The 24,222-nt window shown below is 44.6% G+C and overlaps 1 protein-coding gene across 1 annotated transcript in view; it reads left to right on the top strand.

The window, feature by feature from the left end:
- RYR3 (ryanodine receptor 3) overlaps nt 1-24,222 on the top strand; it is a 734,312-nt gene that overhangs the window by 454,107 nt on the left and 255,983 nt on the right. Inside the window, exons 60-65 of the mRNA XM_040412592.1 lie at nt 524-645; nt 1,128-1,177; nt 2,838-2,898; nt 6,976-7,214; nt 13,593-13,668; nt 22,058-22,070. Of these exons, the coding sequence (XP_040268526.1) occupies nt 524-645; nt 1,128-1,177; nt 2,838-2,898; nt 6,976-7,214; nt 13,593-13,668; nt 22,058-22,070 (561 nt within the window). The remainder of the gene's footprint in view (nt 1-523; nt 646-1,127; nt 1,178-2,837; nt 2,899-6,975; nt 7,215-13,592; nt 13,669-22,057; nt 22,071-24,222) is intronic.

Genomic DNA, 24,222 nt, shown 5'->3' with positions numbered 1-24,222 from the left:
AAGTAATAAGATATACAACTTGCTAATAGTCTTCAAAGGTTTCCTGGTTTCCCACTGTCAGCACAATCCTGGGTTGGGTCCAGCAGTTTAAATTCTGCCTTGTGCTTGATACAGGATAGCATTTCCTGTGTCAGTACAGTACAGTAGCTGACATAGGAAACACTATCCTGTTTCAATCACCAGCTAGAAGTAGAGCTGGGAGAAGCGGGACCTGCTGTGACAGCGGAAGATCAGGGTCACCGTTTCTAACTGAAGAGTATGACCACGTCGTGTATCTTATTTAAAACACACTTAAAGAGTTTAAGAATTTAGAGAATATTTTTGAGACAACCCCTCCAAAAGCTTGTGTAGGACTTTCCATAGAAACTGCATTGTTCTCAAGCAAGGGTGGGACTTTGAAAGGATGGTGGAAAACCAGACACCACAAAAGAGAACCAAATGTAAATATTTTCTATGTGGCCCCCCTCTCTTCCATCTGCATCACTGATGAAGATCTAAAAGCTGCTTGTGTTTTCTGCTGCAGGTTCTCTTACCTCTCGTTGACCAGTACTTTAAGAATCACTGTCTGTACTTTCTGTCCTCCCCAATCAAAACTCTGAGCAGTAGCGGTTATGCATCTAACAAAGAGAAAGAGATGGTGGCAAAGTAAGTAGTGGCCATTTGTGTTTCATTCCAGATACAATGAACTTCAAAGTGAATCAATGTTCATCTCATAAGAGCATGTATTTTTTATCAGTGCTCCTGGTTACTACTGTAATATTAATTGCTGTTGTTTCTCTATATGAAAATGCACTTAGTAGTTTATGCTGTTTCTAACATTTTATGTATTCATCGCCTTTTATGTGTAGTCATCATAACCGTCATTTACACATTCTCATTTGAGGCCTTCTAGGGCACATCACTAATAGTTTGCACATAAGTGTCCTGCTAAATCTTCCATACTTCCACCATGTCTCAATGTGTGAGAGTTTCCATTAAGTGATAAGAAATGCAGTTGTTGTATCTGTATGTAAGTGCAGCTTTTGCACGTCTGTGTCTTACCAATTTCAGTATTATTCTTTGCATCTTTTTCCTAACTTGTTACCATTTTTTTCTCATTTCCTCTGTACTTCTCCCTGTCACTTCAGTCTGTTCTGCAAACTGGCAGCTCTTGTAAGACATAGGATATCACTGTTTGGTAAGTCAATTTCAGATAGGTTAGGAAAGGAATTGCAAGCGAGGGTACTTTCTCTTAAATTATGCATGAAAATGGCACGTAACATGACTTCTGTGTTGTGTGAAAAAAATAACACATGGAAATCTTCAAAATTTATGTAAACAGACACAAGTTCAAAAAACTTTATGTAATGTTATACTGCATATTATCTATAAAGGATACTCAACTGAAAACATCTTAATCTCTGCCTTTTATTGTCATTCTTTTTTTTTTTTAGGTTCAAATTCTATGCTAAATTCAACATGTATCAATTATAGGAGACTTAGCTCCAATGTTTTCATGCAGAGCTCCAAATTTTGGAGATATGTACCAAAAAAGCACAGAATTTCAAACCTATATAAATTAAAGGAAGAAATGGCATTGAAGAGGGAAATTCACTTTAAATTTGTTTGCCTGCCACTTACAGGGGAACTGCTTAAATAGCAAAGTTATATTTGTGTTTGGACGCTAGGACGTTCCAATAATAAGATGAAGATACTGTGGAAATGCATTAAAATATCAAGGCATTTCTATTGAACAGTTCCCTATCATGTTTTTTCTAAATCAACTAGTGCTGTTTCTGGGAGCCATGTTTTTAATGTCAAACAACCCCCTTAACTGCTACAGAGGTCACCAAGAGCTGCACCTAGCTGAAGTCAATGGACATGAAGGATTTTGTTCAGTGGGTGCCCTTTGATGCTTTCATTCCTCTGATACTGAGACACCTCATGCTATCATGTTTACTTAAAGGACCCACCATAAGAAATGGGGTTTCCAAAAGGGATAAATCTTTTAAAGATGTTGTCCAGGAATACATAATTTCTAACAAATTCCAGATGCCTCCCCTACTGAAAGGGTCATGCCTACCTGCTCCCCGCCAGTCTGGTCCTCAGAGCTGGCGCCTGCTCTCCGTCCTCTAGTCCGGGGTTTGTTTTTTTCATACCCGGCATGAGCATGGTAAACTGATCCTCCTCTTTAGCCAACCACTGGCTTCATCGATGACATGTCTCTTGTGGACACATCTCTGCTGAAGCCAGCAGTTGGCCGAAGAGGATTAGGTGACCATGCTGCAGCTAGGGAGGAATAAAATAAAACCCAGACTGGAAAATGAAGACTCGGGAGCCAGTACAGTGGTCTGGAGCGGTGGGGAGCAGGTACCGAAGTATGATCCTTTCAGTAGGGGAGGCAGACTACTGGAATCTGTTAGCAATTATGTATTCCCAGACAACCCCTAACATATCAATTTTTAATCTTTATATGTTTTGTGTTCCCAGCATGCTCAGCTATTTATAGTCAGCAAAAAGAAATGATTGCAGTTGCCCAAAATCTAGATTTGATAGTTCCTTGTGAACAAATAATAAAATAAGAGTTTTATGTTTTCTCCAGTTTGGCAAAATTACAGCTAGTAAGTTAATAAGTAATAAAATAGGGACTTGTCCTGTAGCAACCAAACCCTAGTATAACATCATCACTGTTGTGTATGTTTCATATCCTTTCTAATACTGCATGTCACCAGTGAGCCATTGTCACATGTATGAGAAGCAAGAATGACACAGTAGCCAGTGCAAACACGTTTAATTAACATCCCATATTGACAGTAGATGTGTACCCTAATATGTTTACTCTCATCCCTTTACTGCAGGAAGTGACTCTGCCACCATGGTGAGCTGTCTGCACATTCTGGCTCAGACACTCGACACACGGTACCTTCATCCGTTTTCATTCCAGCTTGTTCTGAATTTATACTCTGTCTGACATTTAAGGCGTTCTGCAGTTTTTTTAAACTGATGATCTATTCTCTGGAACGATCATCAGCATCTGATCGGCGGGGGTCCGACACCCGGGACCCCTGCCCATCAGCTGTCTGAGAAGGCAGCGGCGCTGGCAGTAGTTCTCGCTGTTTACCGCTGGCCCAGTAACGTCACGACTAGTATCAATGGCCTGGGCAAGGCTAAGCTCCATTCAAGTGAACAGAGCTTAGTCCCGCCCAGGCCATTGATACTAGTCGTGACGTCACTGGGCCTGCAGTAAACAGCGAAAAGGCTGCAGCGCTACTGCCAGCACCGCTACCTTCACAAACAGCTGATCGGCAGGCGTCCTGGATGTCGGACCCCCGCCGATCAGCTACTGATGATCTGTCCAGAGGATAGATCATCAGTTTAAAAAACTGCAGAACCCCTTTAAAGAGGACCTTTCACCGATTCTTACCCTATGAACTAACTATACAGATATGTAGAGCGGCGCCCGGGGATCTCACTGCACTTACTATTATCCCCGGGCGCCGCTCCGTTCTCCTGCTATGCCCTCCGGTATCTCCGCTCACTAAGTTATAGTAGGCGGAGATACCAGTCCCTAAGTTATGGTAGGCGGAGTCTGCCCTAGCGCTGGCCAATCGCAGCGCAGAGCTCACAGCCTGGGAGGTTATTTTCTCCCAGGCTGTGAGCTCTGCAATGCGATTGGCCAGCGCTAGGGCAGACTCCGCCTACCATAACTTAGGTAACGGAGATACCGGAGGGCATAGCAGGAGAACGGAGCGGCGCACAGGGATAATAGTAAGTGCAGAGAGATCCCCGGGCGCCGCTCCACATATCTGTATAGTTAGTTCATAGGGTAAGAATCGGTGAAAGGTCCTCTTTAAGTTTTATCTCTAACAATCTGAGTCATGGGTTATATGAAAAACAGAACCTGCCACAATAGAAATAATGAAATGAATGTATGGAGATTTTTTTAAAGAGAATTAGGGACATTTTATTAAATGTTTTCCGCCACTACTGTGGTATAAAAACATAGCCAATTATTGCGCACACCATATTTGCATTTTGAACCAAAATTTGTGTCTTCTCACTACTCTCCCCACTTTTCAAAAGTGGTAGTATATCTGTTCCACAATGTTGCTTTGACAGAACTCTCGGGGGGCATTCGCAGGACTGTATTCATTTTGCAGTCTGCAAATCGCGGATCTGCAAAACACGGATACCGGATGTGCGTATCCCGCATTTTCCCCTTCAGCAGGTCCCGCATTATGGAATAAATGCCTATTCTTGTCTACAAAACAGACAATAATAGGACATGTTCTATTTTTTGTGGGCCCGCAGAATAGACATACGAATGCGGACAGCACACTGTGCACTGTCAACATCTTTTGAGGCCTCATTGATATGAATGGGTCCACATCTGATCCGCAAAAAATGCGAATCAGATGTAGATTGAAAATATGGTCGTGTGAATATACCCTTAAAATAACAACATCTGAATGAAGGCCAAACAGAGTGGGAACAAGTACACCCAGCAAAAAGCCCAACAAAGTGGCTAGCAGGGGCTAGAAAAGAAAGTACTTCCTGCTTATGTGGAATCATGTGGCTTAGCACATGATCACTCTAAGCCAGTCAGCAATGGTTAAAGGGATCTTGTGTTGCAGTTTGGGACTCTAGTTTCTGAGGAATCTTTGGAGTATATGTCATACGATGCTTTTTGGAGCTTCTGACTGGCTGATCATATGTTATACTAGAGGACCGGAGAACCAGGAAGTTCTTTTTTTCAGGTCCTCTGTTTAGGGTCTGTTAAACTCGGACATATCCCATCTTCACCCCTTTAGCCCCCTGACATGAGCATCTCTTCTCCTTTTCCCTACTGAATCACGCAGGGCAAAGGCATTTTTTGGAGATCCGGTGATGTATCGGGCTCTCCATGGGGAAAGCTAGACAAAGGCTTCCACCTAGCACTGATCCCAGTGATGTTACCGGGACCGATGAGCGGGCTTTAGGGTAAAACGGCTAGGGCAGCACTAATGCCCACCATCAGAGTCGGGGAACACTGATAGGCGGAAGCCTCCTCCTAGCAGTGTAATAATATAAACAAAAAAGTGGATCGCACAGGGCAAGGGAGAGCATTGGAGAATGAAATGCTCCGATGCTCATGTCAGGGGGCTGACGGGTGAGGATGGGGATATGTTCGGGTTCAGCTCTGAACTCGGACAACCCCTTAAGTGAGTGTAATTTTACCCACTAGTATAGCTTTAGGATATCACATTCATGTACTAATTCAGAGTAGTCTTTCATAGTGCCAGATTCTCTTTAAAGAAAAAAAACGTATGCTAATCATGTAGCTGAGCCTAGTGCAGAAGCCATATAAAAGTTGACTGTGACTCAAATTTTATTCAGTTGAGTTTTTTTTTTTTGTTGATTCAAGTTTTTTGGACTCGGTTACAGTGCAGTCGTCATGCCAGACAGCTGTGTCACCAAATATCTATAGCCTTAGGCCTCATGCACACGGCCGTTGTTTGGGTCCACATCCGAGCCGCCACTTTAATGGGGCCACAAAAGATGCGGACAGCACTCCGTGTGCTGTCCACATCCGTTGCTCCATTCCGTGGCCCAGTTAAAAAAATATAATATGTCCTATTCTTGTCTGCGCTTTGCGGACAAGAATAGGCATTTATAATGAAGGCTGTCCGTGCCGTTCTGCAAATTGCGGAATGCGCATGGACGCATCCGTGTTTTTCAGATCCGCGATTTGCGGACCGCAAAACACACCACGGTCGTGTGCATGAGGCCTTACAGAGAGGGCTGCATAAACAGCAAAACCTAACTGGTTCATGCAAAGGAATAGTAGACTTACCATTTAAACAACTGGTTAACTGTAAATGGTGAGTCTATACACATGCACATTTTCCAGCTGGTTTACTTGAATTTCACCCCCTAGTGCAGTGGTTTCAACCTCTGGCACCCTAATTCTTAAACTACAACTCCCAGCATGCTCCATTCACTTTTGTGGAGGTTCCAAGAACAGTCGAGCAAGAGTGCATGCTGGGAGTTGCAGTTTCACAACAGTTGGTATGCAGGAGGTTGGTGATGCTTGCCCTAGTACAGTGATAGGGGTGGAATCCATTGTGAAAATCCACAGTAGAAATTAACAGGTTGTTGAATTTCGGCACAGAAGAAGTCTGCAGCATGTGGATGACATTTATACATCTCATCCACTTTCCACTGTGGATTTTATGTGCACAAATTCACAGCAGATCCACCCTGTGTAGACTTACGGCCCATTCAGATGAGCAATGTTCACCTCTATGTGCTGTCCAAGTGTAGAATGGACAGCACACGGACTAAACACTAGCACACTGGGCCAATTCACATGTTCAATTTTATAAGCGGACCATTGGTCAATGCAGTACTTAGATCAATTTTTATGCACAAGACTCACCTGTTAAAGTTAATGGGTTCACCAGAACATGGATAGCTCAAAGACGTCATACATTCGCCATCACTTCGCTCAACGAAGCCGCTGCCAGGAGTCCGCGGCGCATCAGGCTGAGCCTATTGCGCAGGCGCCGGATCTAGCAGAGGGACGGGAGGATTGCGGAGGTGGGGCTGAGGTGAGGAAGGCGGCGCTGGGCACCAGACTGTGAGGGGTGCGGGCGGGCACCCTGGGTTAACGTAAAACCCCATGGACACCTTAGGTAGGTGAGTGACAGCTTATAAAAACCAGTTTTTTGGGCTAATAGAGCCACAAGCAGGTTTAATAAGGGCAGTTTAGGATTCATGTTATTAGTACGGACCTGGCCATATGTTTAGCTTATAGGGCTCAAATCTCATGACAGAATCCCTTTAAATGGGACCGCAATACCAGACCCAAACCATTGGCAAAAATGGCACTCTTTATGGATAAAAATACATACGGCCTTTTAATATGTCAAGAACCTTAACAGATTGTCTTGTGATTTGTATCTTATTCACCAACTTAATGTTTTACATGGAGCTTGCCTGTTTGTTCCCATTCAGCACAGTGATGAAGTCTGGTTCTGAGTTGGTAAAAGCTGGAGTTAGAGCTTTCTTTGAAAATGCTGCTGAAGATTTAGAAAAGACCTTGGAAAACTTAAAGCTTGGAAAATTCACTCATTCAAGAACTCAGATGAAGGGTGTCTCCCAGAACATTAACTACACCACAGTGGCTCTCCTTCCAATCCTGACCTCCATTTTTGAACATGTGGCACGTCACCAGTTTGGTGTGGATTTGCTATGTAAGTTTTTAAAAAGAGATATTTCTGAATAATCACTTTAAAAGCCTCTCCATCGGATGGGGTGCTGGGACCCCACCAATCTTCAGATATCCAACTGGCTGCAAGTGTCCAGTAGGGCAGCCTGCATTGTAGACTGTGAAGTGAATCTACATCAATGGGTCCCCTACTGAATATGGGAGCCTAGAAGACAGGACAGGACACTCTGTCTCAGCGAGCATAAATATGATTAGCACGGACCGCGGCTGGTCCATGCTGCTATTAAGAATCTGCAATGCAAGTTATAATATAACAGTTTCTATATAAAACTGCAGGTGTGCTTCAAATTATTTTGCTATGTAACTGGTCATGTATTGGGATCTCTGTTCAGTTGTGGCAATCAAGCTTTCTCCATTCTCCTAGTCTGACATACATTATGCTTTCTGAATATTGCACATTGGACCTATAGAGATCCTTAGGGTGATAGGAATGAGTCTGCCCTAGGGCACTAGCTGCAATGTGAACCTCTCATATAGCAACAGCAAAAGGCCTCATGCACACGACCATGCCGTTTTTTGCGGTCCGCAAACCGCGGATCTGCAAAAAACAGAAGGCGCCCGTGTTGCCTTCCGCAATTTGCGGAACGGGCGCCGGCAATATAAATGGCTATTCTTGTCCACAACGCCCGGACAAGAATAGGACAGGTTATATTTTTTTTAGCGGGGCCGCGGAACGGAGCCACGGATTCGGACAGCACACGGAGTGCTGTCCGCATCTTTTGCGGCCCCATTGAAATGAATGGGTCCGCATCCGAGCCGCCAAAACGTTGGCTCGGATGCGGACCCAAACAACGGTCGTGTGCATGAGGCCTAATACTCCATTTGCATCAAAGAAAGTCTCACTGTTGAATTGCAGACGCCCGCAGTCTTAAGCCGCTCTCTGCCCTGATCCAAAGCAAGAAGAGGGATCAGAGTCAATTGAGTAAATAATGACAGCAGGATCAGACAAAAATAATGATTTGTAACATGGTCGATTTTAGCCTTTCTGCTGTCTGAGGCAAAAATTCAAACAGCGCCACCCATATCACCCCCCCCCCCCCCATAGCAAATTTTTAATCCAAACACTCCCTGCCAGCCCTATTGTTAAGCATATGTAGATGAACATTACATACAGTGCAATTACACATACATGAGAATACCACACCACCGCTTACGTCCAGTGAGGTCTCGTCTGATGTGGACATTCTCTTGCCTCATCTTCTCCATTTGAAGCACCCTGCCAAGATGACAACTTTTTAGCCACATCTTGTCTCTGTAGAACTTGCAACACAGCTATCTTAGTTTACTCACTTTTCCATCATACCCTCTCCTGCGGCCCCTACATCGTCATCCTGTTGTTACCCCCAATACTGTGCCTGCTGTGCTCCACAATGCCCACAAACACTATACTGTAGAAATAATAGTGCTAAACAGATAGTTCCCTCAATAACTCACATACTGCCCTCAATAGTAATAGTGGCCCCTACAGTACCCTCTGTACCCCATTAGTAGTAATGCCCTCCATATTGTGCCCAATAATAATGTCCCCACAGTGTTCCACGATTAAGGGCTCTTTCACACTTGCGTTGTTTTGTTCCGGCATAGAGTTCCGTCGTCGGGGCTCTATGCCGGAAGAATCCTGATCAGGATTATCCTAATGCATTCTGAATGGAGAGAAATCCGTTCAGGATACATCAGGATGTCGTCAGTTCCGGAATGGAACGTTTTTTGGCCGGAGAAAATACCGCAGCATGCTGCGCTTTTTGCTCCGGCCAAAAATCCGGAACACTTGCCGCAGGGCCGGATGCGGAATTAATGCCCATTGGAAGGCATTGATCCGGATCCGGCCTTAAGCTAAACGTCGTTTCGGCGCATTGCCGGAGCCGACATTAGCTTTTTCAGAGTGGTTACCATGGCTGCCGGGACGCTAAAGTCCTGGCAGCCATGGTAAAGTGTAGTGGGGAGCGGGGGAGCAGTATACTTACCGTCCGTGCGGCTCCCCGGGCGCTCCAGAGTGACGTCAGGGCGCCCCAAGCGCATGGATCATGTGATCGCATGGATCACGTCATCCATGCGCATGGGGCGCTCTGACGTCATTCTGGAGCGCCCCGGGAGCCGCACGGACTGTAAGTTTACCGCTCCCCCGCTCCCCGCTCCTACTATGGCAACCAGGACTTTAATAGCGTCCTGGCTGCCATAGTAACACTGAAAGCATTTGGAAGACGGTTCCGTCTTCAAATGCTTTCAGTACACTTGCGTTTTTCCAGATCCGGCGGGCACCTCCGGCAAATGGAGTGCAGGACGGATCCGGACAACGCAAGTGTGAAAGAGGCCTAATAATGCCCCCACAGGGCCTCTAGCAGAAATAAGGCGTCCCTATAGTGCCACCATCAGTAACAAGGACCCTCCATAAGGTACTCCTTTAGAGCCCCCAGTAGTAATAAATCCCAGATAGTGTCCCCAGAAGTTATATTGCCCCCTATAGTGGCCCCAGTATTTATAATGCTTCTTATAGTGCTCACAGTACTTATAAAGGCCTGCTGCAGTACCCTCTATAGTTACAATGACCCCCTGTAATTTACTCTGTATTATAATGCCCCCTGTTGTGCCAATATGTTGTGCATTCCTGTCATGCCCAAATGTATGATGCCCCATGTTTTGCTCCAGCCTCTCCTGTAGCATAATCCCCCCCCCCCCCCATAGTGCTAATATGTATAATGCTCCACCAACCCGTCCCCCTGTAGTATATAATGCCCCTTGTAGTGGTAGTATATATAATGCTATACTCCGGCAGTGTATCTGTAGTATAATGCCCTCTGAATATATATTGCTCTCCCCCATACATATAATGCCCCCCCCCCCATAGTGGTAACATATATAATTTAAAAAAAAATACTCATCTGTGTCCGATACACCACCGCCATCTGCTATGCAGTCCACAGGTCTCTTTCCGCCTCTGGCTTGAGTTTTCGCGTCCCAGTGCAGGAGGTTGCAATGATTGTAATTGTTCTATACAAGTTGTGGTCCAAGAAGTAAAAAATAAAATACAATTTTAAATTTTTTAAAAAAAAGTTTTAAAAAATATTTAAAACATATAAAAATTAAATCACCCCCCTTTCCCCAAAATAAAAATAAATGTATAATAACATAATGGGAATCGCCGCGTACGAAAACGCCTTTATTATTAAAATAAAATAAAAAACATTCCATATAGTGAATGGCGTAACGGAAAAAAAAAATTATAATTCACAGTTTTTTCATTACTTTACTTCCCAAAACAATGTAATAATAAGTCTTTAAAAAGTCATACCCAACAAAATGATATAACCAAAAAGATTGGCCCGCAAAAAAATTAGTCCTCACACATTTCTGTTCATGTAACTATAAAAAAGTTATGAGGGTCAAAATACAGCCATGACAAGAAAAAAAATACAGTTTTTCAAAAGTTTTTTTTCCCCCAGTATTAAAATTCAAGAAAAACTAAACCTATTTGCTATCGCTATAATCGTACTGACCTGGAGAATGAAGAGCAGAAGTCAGTTTTACAGCATAGTGAACGCTGTAAAAATAAAACATGTAAAACGGTATCAGAATTGCATTTTTTAATTCAAATTCCACCATATTTGGAATTTCCCTGCTTCCCACTACATTGTATTCAATATTAAATGGTGGTATTACAATGTACAACTTGTCCCGCAAAAAACAAGCCCTCAACCAAAAAATAAATAAGTTATGGCTCCGGTAAGGCAGGGATCCAAAAACTAAAACGAAAAGTTGTTGTGTCAGGAAAGGGTTAATCCTATTCAAACCATGATCTTTGTATCTTAAAGGGTTTCTGTCACCTGAAAAATGGGTATTAAGGGTACTTTCACACTTGCGGCAGAGGATTCCGGCAGGCAGTTCAGTCGCCGGAACTGCCTGCCGAATACGGCAATCCTGACGCAAACGGATGGCATTTGTCAGACGGATCTGGATGCGGATCCATCTGACAAATGCATTGAAATACCGGATCCGTCTCTCCGGTGTCATTAGGAAAAATGGATCCGGTATTTATTTTTTTGCATTTTTAAAGGTCTGCGCATGTGCAGACTGGAAAACCGGATCCGTTTTGCCGGAACGCTTACCCTAAGTTCACACTTGCGCGTTTTACAGCGCGTTCGAACGCGCTGTAAAACGCATAGCCGATGCAAACCAATGCTTCCCTATGGGACTGGTTCACATTTTCGCGTTTTACAGCGCGTTCGAACGCACTGAAAAACGCCCCGACGCATAAACAAGTTTTTGAGCTTCTTTGGGGCGTTTTGTCGCGCGTTTGCGGCCATAGGACACTGCTGTCAATCACACAAAGCGCGTAATACGCGTGTTGACTATGGACAAAAACGCGCACAAAAACGCGCGACAAAAACGCGCACAAAAACGCGCATATCAAATACGCTCAGGTCTGAACCCAGTGTTAATGCCGGATCCGGCTCAATACATTTCAATGGAAATTCCGGCAAGTGTTCAGGATTTTTTGGGCCGGAGAGAAAACTGCAGCAACATAAGAGGGACTGAACTGATGCATCCTGAACGGATTGCTCTCCATTCAGAATGCATTAGGATAAACCAGATTTTTCCAGTATTGAGCCCCTAGGACGGAACTCAACACCGGAAAAGAAAAACGCTACTGTGAAAGTACTCTAAGCTGGCTAACATTAGCGATGTGCTAATATCAGCTGAACATAACTGTATTAGCGCCATCTTACCGCCTGCCGCCGTTATTGAGAAAAACAAACTTTTATAATATGCTAATTAGCCTCTAGGAGCAGGGGGGGGGGGGCGCGTTGCCCCTGCTCCTAGAGGCTCCGTTCTCCCACCTCTGGCCACGATCTGCTACACTACATTGACAGGGGCAGGCATAGTTGGTCCCCTACCTCCTCCCCTGACTGCAGTGTAAATCTCGCGGTGCAGGCGCAGTGAGTGAAGGGCGCTCGCCGGCTGCCAGCTTCCTCACTGCGCCTGCGCCGAATACTGAAAGGTGCGAGATTTACATAATGGCGCAAGATTTATATAATGTTTTCTGGAAAAAAAGACATGATGTCAAATATTTAATAATAATTATACTATTATTAAAAATACATTTAAATATTCAGTAGAAATATATATTTTTGCCACATAAAATACAATCTTTACTAAAACCTAGCAGGTTCCATCAGCAGGCTGCTGGCGTCTGCAGTGTCATTTATAGAAAAGCGGCTAGTTCTCAGCACTGTTGAAGGATATCTCCAGGAGGCCAGCAGAACGTATCAGATTTATAATTGATCATAGATCATGGCTCGAGGCAAGCTCAAAGTGCCCATTACCGTTATCAGTGTATTCCCAAGGCATGCCTAACACTATGACATTATTTGGTCATTATTCATTTTTTACATTTTATATTATGATATTAAGTATGTTTGCTACATTACATTGGATATTGAGACAGGACTTTCATGTTAGCTGCCAGAAAAGAAAATGGCAGTATCTGACTCCCACCTCAAACTGTACTCGTTTTTCCAATAGCCTAAAGGTATATGTGTCAGTGCTTCAAAATGGATGAAGCATGACAACCGCAAGTTAGAGGCAGAAGCTTACACAGAAAGCACAGTGCACATATAGTAGTGCATATACCGTATTATACTAGCGTATCTATAATAGTACTTGTGCCGCGATTATAGTGCTAGTCATAAAGCATGTATAATGGGAGATTTGCTGTATAGTTCATATTTTACCACTCTACTTTTGTACAATCTACAAACTGTAAAAGCTCATTGTTAAAAATGATATGAAATGGTAAAAGCATACAGTAATATGGCTATACATTTCTATTGTACTTTCAAAGGTACAATATCCAGGCAGCACGTTATAGAGCAGAAAGAGCTGAACAGATTGATGTATAGTTGGTGTTGGAAAAGATTCAGCAAAACGTATAATTTATTCTTTTAAATGTCCCCTCTCTCTGCATTCAGTTGTACAGGAGGCCCTCCTATAAGTCACTGTACACACAGAGAATGCTTTCCGTCACTAATGGCCCCCTTGTACAACAAAATGCAGAAGGAGCAGAGATTTCTATGTGTTTTTCTGAATCTTTGTTCAGAAAGCAATACATCAATCCGCTCTATAACATGCTGCCTGCAGATTACATTGTATTTCGTGGTGACAGACAGGTTCCCTTTAAGAGCTAAAATCTGTCTGTCATTACATCCTAAACCTCCTCTGATTAATACACGAGGGAGCTCCGTTGGTCATTTTTGAAGTAGATCACATACAAATAATTACAATGGTATTTTTTAGATTTGAATGATTATTATATTATAAAACTGTATGTTTTTGTTTGTTTTTATAGTGGATGACGTTCAAGTTTCCTGTTACCGGATCCTCTGCAGTCTGTACTCCCTTGGGACAGGAAAGAAAACATCTATGTTGAAAGGTTTTTACTCTTTCTTTCCTTTGTCTTTCTTTTCTTTTCTTTCCTTTCTTTCTTATTGTTATGCTAATCATAGCTAAATATAATGTTATTTCCGGTGTATGGTCAGGCTGCATTCACACACAGATTTCTGAGCTTATCAGACCAATTTCAGTAATGAATTGTTGTGTACATAGTATATTAATCTGATTGAAAACTGACATCTTCTAGAAAATGTATCTGACAGCATAAAATTTAGGGCTGATAAATAATTATGACTGCGCATATAGAAGGTAGAATACTGGTTCATATTACTACAAGGCAGTAGCAGAGGCTGCTTTACATATCATTGACTGCATAAGGCCTCTTTCACACGGGCTTTGCGGGAAAAAGGTGCGGGTGCGTTGCGGGAACATGCGTGATTTTTCCGCGCAAGTGCAAAACATTGTAATGCATTTTGCACGCGTGTGAGAAAAAATTGGCATGTTTGGTACCCAAACCCGTAGCTTCTTCACAGAAGTTCGGGCTTGGGATCGGTGTTCTGTAGATTGTATAATTTTTCCTTATAACATGGTTATAAGGAAAATAATAGCATTCTGAATACAGAATGCATAGTACACTAGGGCTGGAGGGGTTAAAAAAAATAATAATAATTGAACTCACCTTATCTACTTGATCGCGCAGCCGGCATCTCTTCTGACTTCTTTGCTTTGCTGTGTGCAGGAAAAGGACCTGTGGTGTCGTCACATTCCGGTCATCACATGGTTCATCACATGATCTTTTACCATGGTGACGGACCATGTGATGACCGGAGTGACATCACCACAGGTCCTTTTCCTGCACACAGCAAAGAAAGAAGTCAGAAGAGATGCCGGCTGCGCGATCAAGTGATTAAGGTGAGTTAAATTGATTTATTTATTTCTTTAACCCCTCCAGCGCTATTGTACAATGCATTCTGTATTCAAATGCTATTATTTTCCCTGTATAAACCATTTTATAAGGGAAAAATAATAAAGATCGGGTCCCCATCGCCCGATCGTCTCCTAGCAACCGTGAGTGAAAAATCGCACCGCATCCGCACTTGCTTGCGGATGCTTGCAATTTTCACGCAGCCCCATTCACTTCTATGGGGCCTGCGTTGCGTGAAAAGCGTGCAAAATAGAGCTTGCTGCGATTTTCACGCAACGCACAAGTGATGCGTGAAAATCACCGCTCATGTGAACAGCCCCATAGAAATGAATGGGTCCTGATTCAGTGCGGGTGCAATGCGTTGAACTCACGCATCGCATACGCGCAGAATACTCGCCCGTGTGAAAGGGGCCTAATGCTGCTACCCAATAGTAAAGACGTTAGTCCCCACATGCTGCTGCCACTGTCCGGCCCGACAGATATGTTCCACATTGACTACTCCATGCTAGTGTTATATTGGTAAGCAGGAATGTACACATGGGGACCGTTGACAATTACACAGGTAAAACAACCCCCTTGCCTTGCTGGAGTTAGCGGTTTGAGTATAGAGTCTCAGCAGTCGCAATTGCAACTGTGGCCCGCAGGCTTCCCACCACATTGGGCACTTCCAGGCACACAAGGTAAAGGCACTGCCAAGCATCAGGGCCTTGTATGCAATATTGCCTCTGATGCCCAGATTCATTATAATTTTGCCACCCAGTGAGAGCAAGATCAGCAGCTGAGGCTTCCTGTCTCACCTAACACCCAATACAATCAGGGGCTGACTATGTATCCATCAGGGCCGTTTGGTCTGCTGTTTGTGGCCCACATCCCTCCCTGCCCCCAGCACTGGCTGCATATACTTCACAGCTGTCATATACTGTACTTTTCTTTGACATAAAAAATAATTGAACCCCCAAGTAGACATGTTGGATTTGCTGCAAAACCATGCTGAAGTTATGTCTTAGACAGATATGTCGAATGATTACAGGCCTGGCTTATTAGGACACTTTGGCGTCATTTACTAACCAGGAAATTTTGGCTATAGGATCCCCCCCCCCTCATGCACACTGCCGTTGTGGTGGTCCACATCCGAGCCGCCGGTTTTGGATGAGCGTGGATGCGGACACCCAAGTAACTTCAACCGGGGCCCGCAAAAGAGGCGGACAGCAACTTCCGTGTCGCTTGTCCCGCCTCCATTGAGACCGTGTACGTGGTCTGCAAAAAAAATATAACATGGTCCTATTCTTGTCCGCGCTTTGCGGACAAGAATAGGGCATTTATATTGAAGGCTGTCCGGTGTCGTTCCACAAATGTGCGAACGCGTACGGACGCCATCTGTGCTTTGCGGATCCGCGATTTGCGGACTGCAAAACACACCACGGGTCGTGTGGCATGTGGCCTTAGGCGTATTTCTGTGCAGATTGCGGTGCAAATGTTATTTTGCGCCGCAAGCTGCCACTTTTCCCCTCTCACACCGGTCTAAAAAAGGGGGGAGTGACGTGGGTGGGGAAGGGGACCGGCCGGCAGGCTGTCTCATTCATCGTTTTCTACTCCTGTTTTAGATATAGAAAATGGTCTAAATCTATGCAAGGGAGATGTCGTAGATTTAGAAGGCGCAGTGGATCCGCCAAAGTTTGGCAGACCACTGCCAGAGCAGAGCCTACTAAGACCAGCATCTAAAATGCCGTTCTAATAAATGACCCCTTAGGCTCTCTTTAAGAGGGCATAAAAGTGCTTCCCTCACTGCCGCTATAAAATTGTCTCTCAGAGGCTATTTTTGGGGTAGTGCACCTCTTGGTGAGACATTATGTGACTAGTAGACAAGCCTCTATGCTCACTCCAAGACATTTTACCTAGTTGGTAAACTTTGAAAGAGGGCGCATCATTGAACTGAGAGAAGCAGGAGGGTTGTGTTCAACAAATTGCTCCACCATGCTGGCCATTCTGACCTAGATGCTAGGGAGGTTTTAAGAGCATGCTGCATGCTGCCTGCTGAGCCAAGGCTAACGATCAGCATCAAAATGACTGAGCAGTGGATACCTGGCGAAATAGTGGTCAGTACATACCATGCAGCGGATCACAAAGTAGTGCGACAGCTTCCTGTTACATGGGACTTCCTGTCCTGGCTCCTGGACTCCTCTTCAGCATCAGAACTCTGTATGTGCTAGCACACTACAAACATCAGGACAAAGCTTGGCACTTACCAAAACTGAAGAGAAGCCTGAGTAAGTATTATCGGCTGGTATATATTGGAGATATCCAATAGATAGTGGCTAACAGGGGTGGACTGGGAATTTCAAGGGCCCCTAAAGTGGCCCCATGCTGTAGGTGGGTCCAAATTGACAGAAGGCAGGGTCTGCAATACCAGAGTGCAGCACAAAATACTGTCCTAGCAGACCCAAATACCACAGTGCAGCACAATATACTGCTCCAGCAGCACAAAAGGCCTCTGTGGTGGACATCAATAGCAGCCATGTACTGTCTTTCCCCTCCTCCAGTTGTCTCTAAGAGGTGACTTGCGGGCAACATGCAGCTTTACCCTCAGTACGCTGCCTGGACGTCCACCAGTAATGACCCCCGGTAGTATGTTCACCAAGTGGCCAAGGAAAGAAGAAAAAAAATACAATACATGAGTCTATTTCCTGTTTCCATCTCTGGTGCAGGCCACTGGCCCATTCCAGTGCACTGCCTCATACTGTGGCCTATGAGGGGGAATGACAGAAACTGTCAGTGAAAAAGGGCATTGCATCTGGATTCCTTCCATTCACCTCTCTTTGGGACCAGGGCTGCATGAAAAACGCACAATATAGAAAATCCAGCGATTTTTTTTTTTTTTTTTTTTTTTTCCTGAATGCAATTGGGATTTTTCCTGTACACAGACCCACTGAAATGAATATGTCAGAATTAAGGTTCCTGCTACATGACGACATGTGTCGCACAACAAAAAAGGCTACAGCTACCTGGTGTTGTGCGACTTTTATGTAAAGATAGTAAATGTTGTCGCAATGTGACATGCCAAGACTGTGACGCAAAAGTCTCAAACAATCCATCCAAAACATATTTTTGGGTGTCACGTCACAGCTTGTCACATTGTGGCTCCATTGACTATCGTTAAAAAAAAAAAAAAGCGTTGTGTGACATATGTTGCCGTGTAGGCCTACCTTGTATGCTTACGCTACGCGCATTGCATCCGGATGTAAAACTCACTCTTGTGAAAGAATCCTAATTTTCTGGTATTTGCATTGCTCCGTCATTGCATTCCGGAGAGCAAACCGCAGCATGCTGCAGTTTTTTTTCCATCTTGGGATGCGGAGCAATGCAAGTCAATTGGGACCCACAATGCAAGTCAATGGGGACGGATCCGTTTTCTCTGACACAATAGAAAACGGATTCGTCCCCCATTGTCTTTCAATGGAGTTGATTACAGATCCGTCTTGGCCATGTTAAAGACAATACAACCAGATCCGTTCATAATGGATGCAGATGGTTGTATTATCAGTAACGGAAGCGTTTTTCTTTAATGCTGCCGGATCCTGCAAAAACGCTACTGTGAAAGTAGCCTAATATAGATACATTTAGATTTACATCCACAAATTATTCTTGTCACACAGTATTGCAACTTTATATCGTATATTAAATTTCTCTTTTAGAGCAATGTTATTTTTGGGTTTTTAATCTCTGTATTATTTATGTCTAGACTATGGCACTTGTATTTATTTATTGTAAGGCAACACGATCTTTGTATACTGTATGACAGCAGTATGCATGCATTATATTTGTGCCTTAATTGTTTTCTTGCAAAACATGCATGTACTGTTAGGTTGGCCGCTGTGGTGATGATAATTTAGAAAAACTGCTCTGTAAGGAAAACAAGTATTAGAGGGGGACCATAAATTGGTGGCCAAATATATTTATGTCTAAAGATAATTAATAAAGAATGTTACATACAATATTTTTAGTCTTTTAGCATAACAGGGGTTTGATAACAATTGTGAATCGTAATTGGAGGGAGATAGGAGTGTATGACAATGATGTGTAGTTAGGGGAGATTCTGTAGACTTGCAATTAACCTATGTTGCCTTGCGGGGGTGCAGCTTATTAGCAAAGCATCACATGAAAAATCGCAATTTCTCAGTAACACATTCTGTCGGTACACCTGGGAAAGACATGGAAAATATTTACACTGTAAATTTAACCTGATAATGCATTAATTTTATTATTCTGTCATGTCTATTGTTGTTGTAAGAAAAGAGATTGAACGCGTTAAGAATTGCTTTCAAGATGAAATGACTGGTTGGTAAATTGCGCTTCCATGGATACAAAAGCTGACGGTGTGTCTGTGCTCTGAAGGGAATAGTCCATGTACTGTATGTGGGTTTCTGAGCCTAGACAATCCTAATGGGTAAATGGCAGCTTGTGCTGAGGGTGCTGACCCTGTGCATCTTGCTGACTCTCAGAATAATTTTGTAAGAAGAACTTGCCTGCACTCGACAGGATTGCTTCTGATTTCTACAAGAACTGACTGGGAACGTAAAGTGACCCTGGAAAAATACTAAAAATGTAAAAAAAATATATATAAAAGTGGCCCCACACTACAGGTGGATCCAAACTGATAGAAGACAACCTACATAAGTGATCAGGTCCAACATAAGTAGGCGGCCCAGAAATGCCATAGTGCAGCACAAAGTAGCCCCCCCCCCCCCAGCAGAACCAAATACCACAGTGCAGCACATAATACTTCCTCCCATCCCACCGTATTCAACTGTATCACCATCCTGAGGACACCTGCAGCCACCATCCAAGTGTATAGGTACCTGATGCACTTTGTAGAAATCACTGCTGAGAGCATCAGAACGGTATGTACCCAGCTGGCAGCTGTGAGGTGGGCATCATCCCACTGGGAAATTTCCCTGTAGGGTCTATGCCAAGTCTGCCATTGACTGTCTACACCCTTAGGATACTGCCACAGGTAGTTTCAATGCTGCGGCTTTTCTGGAGTGGATCTGGTAGCAGCGTACCTGGAGGGTTTCTAATAGCAGCAAAGTGGATGGGATATAAAATGTCACCTGCATGCTATGGAGAAAGTTTAAACATTACTTGGACATGCCCTGCTAATTTTAAATCCGCAGCCTGTCAACTTGTGTTTGCATATATCTGATGCAAATTTCACACAGTGAAATGCAGATAGTGAAATGTATGGCAGATCCACTGTGAACTTTCTGCTGCAGACTCGTTGCGTGTCAGTGTGGCCGCTATACACTACTGCAGACAATGAGTATAGAAGACTTTCATTCAATGCCCTGTTGCATCACTTCTGCCCAATTTGCCACTTAAAGGGGTTTTCTATTCTCTCAATTTTGATGTCCTTCAATGGGAGCTATGTTGATAAGTGGACAGATTCTTCTGCTTCCGGCTCTACTCTGGTGTCAGCGGCTGTCCAAAACAGCTGATTGGAGGGGGTGCTTGGTGTCAGACCCCCACCAACCTGATATCCTTTAATATGGGTTATTGACTGGTAGCAGGCTGTATGCAGCAATCACGAAAAGCTTCTATTCCGTAATTAGCGGCTACAGCAAAGCAGAGATTAAAACCCTAACTGCTATGTGGACACAGTATGTTCTTAGTCTTATTTCTTGATTTCCAAGTAAGACAAGTATTTACTCTGAACCCTTTAATTCCATTGTCTGTGTTTTCACATAACAGTTACAAAGGCTGCAATATTACACATTCTGCCACTTACACACAGACTACGCGGCGGTGAGGAAAATTCCATCTGGATAAATTGCTTGTCTGTAGAAATGTCAGTCGTCTGAATGTTTTTTTTTCCTTTTATTGAGGCCGACATGTAGCAACTAAATTGCCTGTCAAAAAGAACAGACAGCAAGCTGTGAGATAGCCAATCAATGCAACCTTCCAGCGGCTTAATTCAGGCAACAGGGAAGAAAGGCAGCAGGAACAGAACATAAATAAACACCTCGAGCTGATTAATTGGGTTTTCTATCTCTGTATCATTCAAGCCACATGGACAAAATCAAAGATTTTACTTCAGAGCTGCTGATGAAATAACTTACCCATAAGTAGCGCTATCCACTGTTTAATCAATTGTGAATTGTGGATTCAGATAAATGCTATAACAAGAGGAGGGCATTGTCAGTTATTAGCTTGGTACATTTAGCTGTTTTAACATGCACATTAGCTGTTAATCCACTCTATCAGAGCGTATTTCCAATTATTTGCTCAAACCTTTTGTGCCTCTAGGGTACTCTACATTTATAATTGTGTTGTATGAGATGGTATTGTTTTATAGCAGTTTCCTACCAGACTTCTCCTTCCATTATAATTAGTGGAAACCCTAATAGTAGGAGTATCCATTTCTAAGCCACCAGGGTGCATGTGGTCGTTTCTATAGCAGTGTCAATGTGCCTTCACCTTGTGTTCCTAGCAAAGTAGCCACAGGGAATTGCTACCCATGACAGACAATCATAGAGTAAGGAGAAGGGAGGGAGATAGAGAACCCAGGAAGTGTCTGTGTATTCTTACATAAAGATGGTCGTTTCGCTGTGAATTTTGCTTGTTCGTGATTCACAAAACATGGAAACATATGGAGATATTCGCACGTGCCATATTCTTTTGCATTGCGCCCAACTTTGACCCATGACACATCCATCAGGTGGTACAGGACAGCCAATTGAGAAGTTTCAGCACATGGGCACACCCCCTACCTTATAAATAAACCTGATCTGGCAGCCATTTTACATTCTGTGTTTTGCCAGTGTAGGGAGAGGTTGCTTTGTGGAGTAGGGACAGACTGTTAGGGACACCAAACGCTAGCTAATAGGGCCACAAAAGTCCTTTTAAGGACTGGTATAGGTGTGCTAATGATAGGTGTGACTTACTGAGGGGTGTGATATACTTATAATATACTTTTTAACATAAAAAGTATATTATAGTGCATTTGTATTGTGCAACAGTTGTGTGCGGTTCTGCTGCGATACTGCAGGTATATAGAGGGACAAGCGTTGTTGGAACAACTATTTGCAATGGGTGTGATATACCTGTTGCCCCAAAACAAACACTGATTAAGGGGTGCGATATACCTGCTCCCACAAAATACTGATTGAGGGGTGCGATATACCCGCTTCCACCAAATATTGATTTAGGCCTGCGATACACCGGTTTCCACAGAATACTGATTGAGGGGGTGCGATATACTGGCTTCCATCAAATACTGATTGAGGCCTGCGATATACCCGCTTCCACAAATACTCCTCTTCTCTAGGGACTTTGGCACAGGGTCATTTTGAAAATGACAGGCAGAAGAAGAGGCAAGACGTTCTGCAGGGGTGGTAGGGATCGGGCAGGTGCACCAGGCTGGAGCCTAAGTGGGAAGTTAGAGAAGGTGCTGTCACGAGGGTGTCAAGAGCCACGCCTGACTCCGTTATACCCGGGGTCAGGAAGTCGCAGCGGGTGGCTGCGCGCTCTATGTCTAAAGCCAGTGCTGTTTATTAATGGTAGCTTTCTGGGTTTGCCTTGCAATCCTTTTTGGCTCACTCAAGGATCCGTAGCTTCTCCTCCTCAGCTGTTTCTTGTCCAGCAATCCAAACCTCCTTATATTCCCATTTCTCACTTCTCTGGTTGCCAGATATAGAGCTTCCTGCCTGGACTTCTATACTGACCCACTGGAGCTGTGTAGCTGTGTTCCCTGGTTGTTGTTCCAGAGCGTTACCCTCCGGATCCCTGTTGGGCCTTGGTGGTCTGCTGTTGTCGCCCACCTGGGATTATATGTTTGTCTGTATTGTCTGTCCTCTCCTTGGTGTTTTCCTCTTAGTGTCAGTGGTGCGGACTAGTGATCCCACCGCCCCGTTCACTACATAGGGCTCATCTTAGGGAAAGCCAGGGTTTAGGCACGTGATCGGCGTACGGGTGAGGAACCCATCTAGGGACGTCAGGTGCCAGCCGCAAGGTGAGTCAGGGGTCACCATCTTTCCCTCTCCCTTGGACAGGGCCTTCCCATTTCCCTCCCTTTGCGTGACGCCGGTGATTACAGGTGCGTGCGATTACGGACGCACCAGAGTTTGTTGAGTGGCTCACTCAGCCTTCTGCTTCTGCACCCTCCTCATCCTCTGTATCTGCAACCTCTTCACTCTCTGCTGTGTGCACCCCCAAAGAAATCACCCCCACCACCACCATAGCCCCTCCACTCGAGTCAGAGGTATTATTTTTCCATCCATTCCCAGACCTTTCCAAAGCGCAGCCATTCTTGGCATCGGATGAGGAAGAGGAGGTAACAATGGCCTGACGACAGTACCCAGATCAGCCCAAGGAGGGTGATCCACGCTGTTGCTGCCTACTCTGAGATCTCTTATATCAGTGGTGGTGAAGGTGACGATGATGATGTGTCGATGGATGTCACATGGGTACCCACAAGAGAGGAAGAGGAGGGGAGTTCAGAGGGAGAGGAAAAAAAGGAGAAGCAGGCAGAAAAAAGCAGACTGCAATTGTATCTGAAACGAGCCATCCACTATGCACGGTCACATCTTGCGCTTCAGGATGCCGGCACATGGCTCAGCAGTGTGGGCTTTTTTTAAAGTGTCAGTTGCTGACAATAGTGTTGCCATCTGCAGCCTGTGCTGTCAACGAATAAGTCGTGGTAAGCCCAACACTCACCTAGGGACGACCACATTCAGAAGGCACCTGGCCTCCCATCACCGAGCCCAGTGGGAGCAACGCCGTCAGAACCCACAAAGCCACACTCCCGGCACTCCACGTCCACCTCCTTCTCCTCTCTCCTCCCATTTGTCCTCCACTCCAAAATTTGTGGCCATTGGCACACCGCAATGGAAGGTCCCCGGAAGGAAATATTTCTCCCAGAAGGGCATCCCAGAGCTATATGGCCATGTTCAGCGGCAATTGAATATATCTCTGGCACAGTGTCGGTGCCAAGATACATCTGACCACAGACACTTGGAAGAGCAAACATGGGCAGGGAAGGTACATAACTTTTTCTTCCCACTGGGTGAACCTTCTGACGGCCGTCAAGCATGTAACCCGTGGCACCCGTGTGGATTTGGTGTTACCGCCACGGATTGCATGCAGGCCTGCCTCTTCTTCTCCTCCTCCTACTCCATCCTCCGTATCCTCCTCGGCTGACTCCTCCTTTTCCACTGCTACCGCCTCTTCTGCTGCACCCCCCAAGCTCCCCAAAACCTATTTGACGTGCAAGGTGAGACGTTGCCATGCTGTGCTGCGGCTGTTGTGCCTGGAAGCGAAGAGCCACACCGGTCCTGCACTGCTTTTAGCTCTGCAGTCACAGGCCGATCAGTGGCTAACCCCGCTCAATTTGACAGTTGGTAAAGTGGTGGGCGACAACAGTGCCAATCTGCTGAGCGTGTTGAAACAGGGCAAAATGACACAAATGGGCACACATCTTGTCTTAGTTGTGCAGCGATTCGTTCCCAAATACCCCGGGGTCCAGGATGTCTTGCGGCAGGCCAGGAAAATCTCTGGCCATTTTAGAAGATCATACACGGCCATGGCTCGCCTTGCTGACGTTCAGCGGCAACACCACCTGCCCGTCAGACGTCTGATTTGTGACAGCCCGACGCGCTGGAACTCCATT

This window comes from Bufo bufo, chromosome 11 (assembly GCF_905171765.1).
Source record: "Bufo bufo chromosome 11, aBufBuf1.1, whole genome shotgun sequence".
NCBI lineage: Eukaryota > Metazoa > Chordata > Amphibia > Anura > Bufonidae > Bufo > Bufo bufo.
Note: the sequence above shows the minus strand (reverse complement) of the source record. Positions and strands in the feature narration are given on the sequence as shown.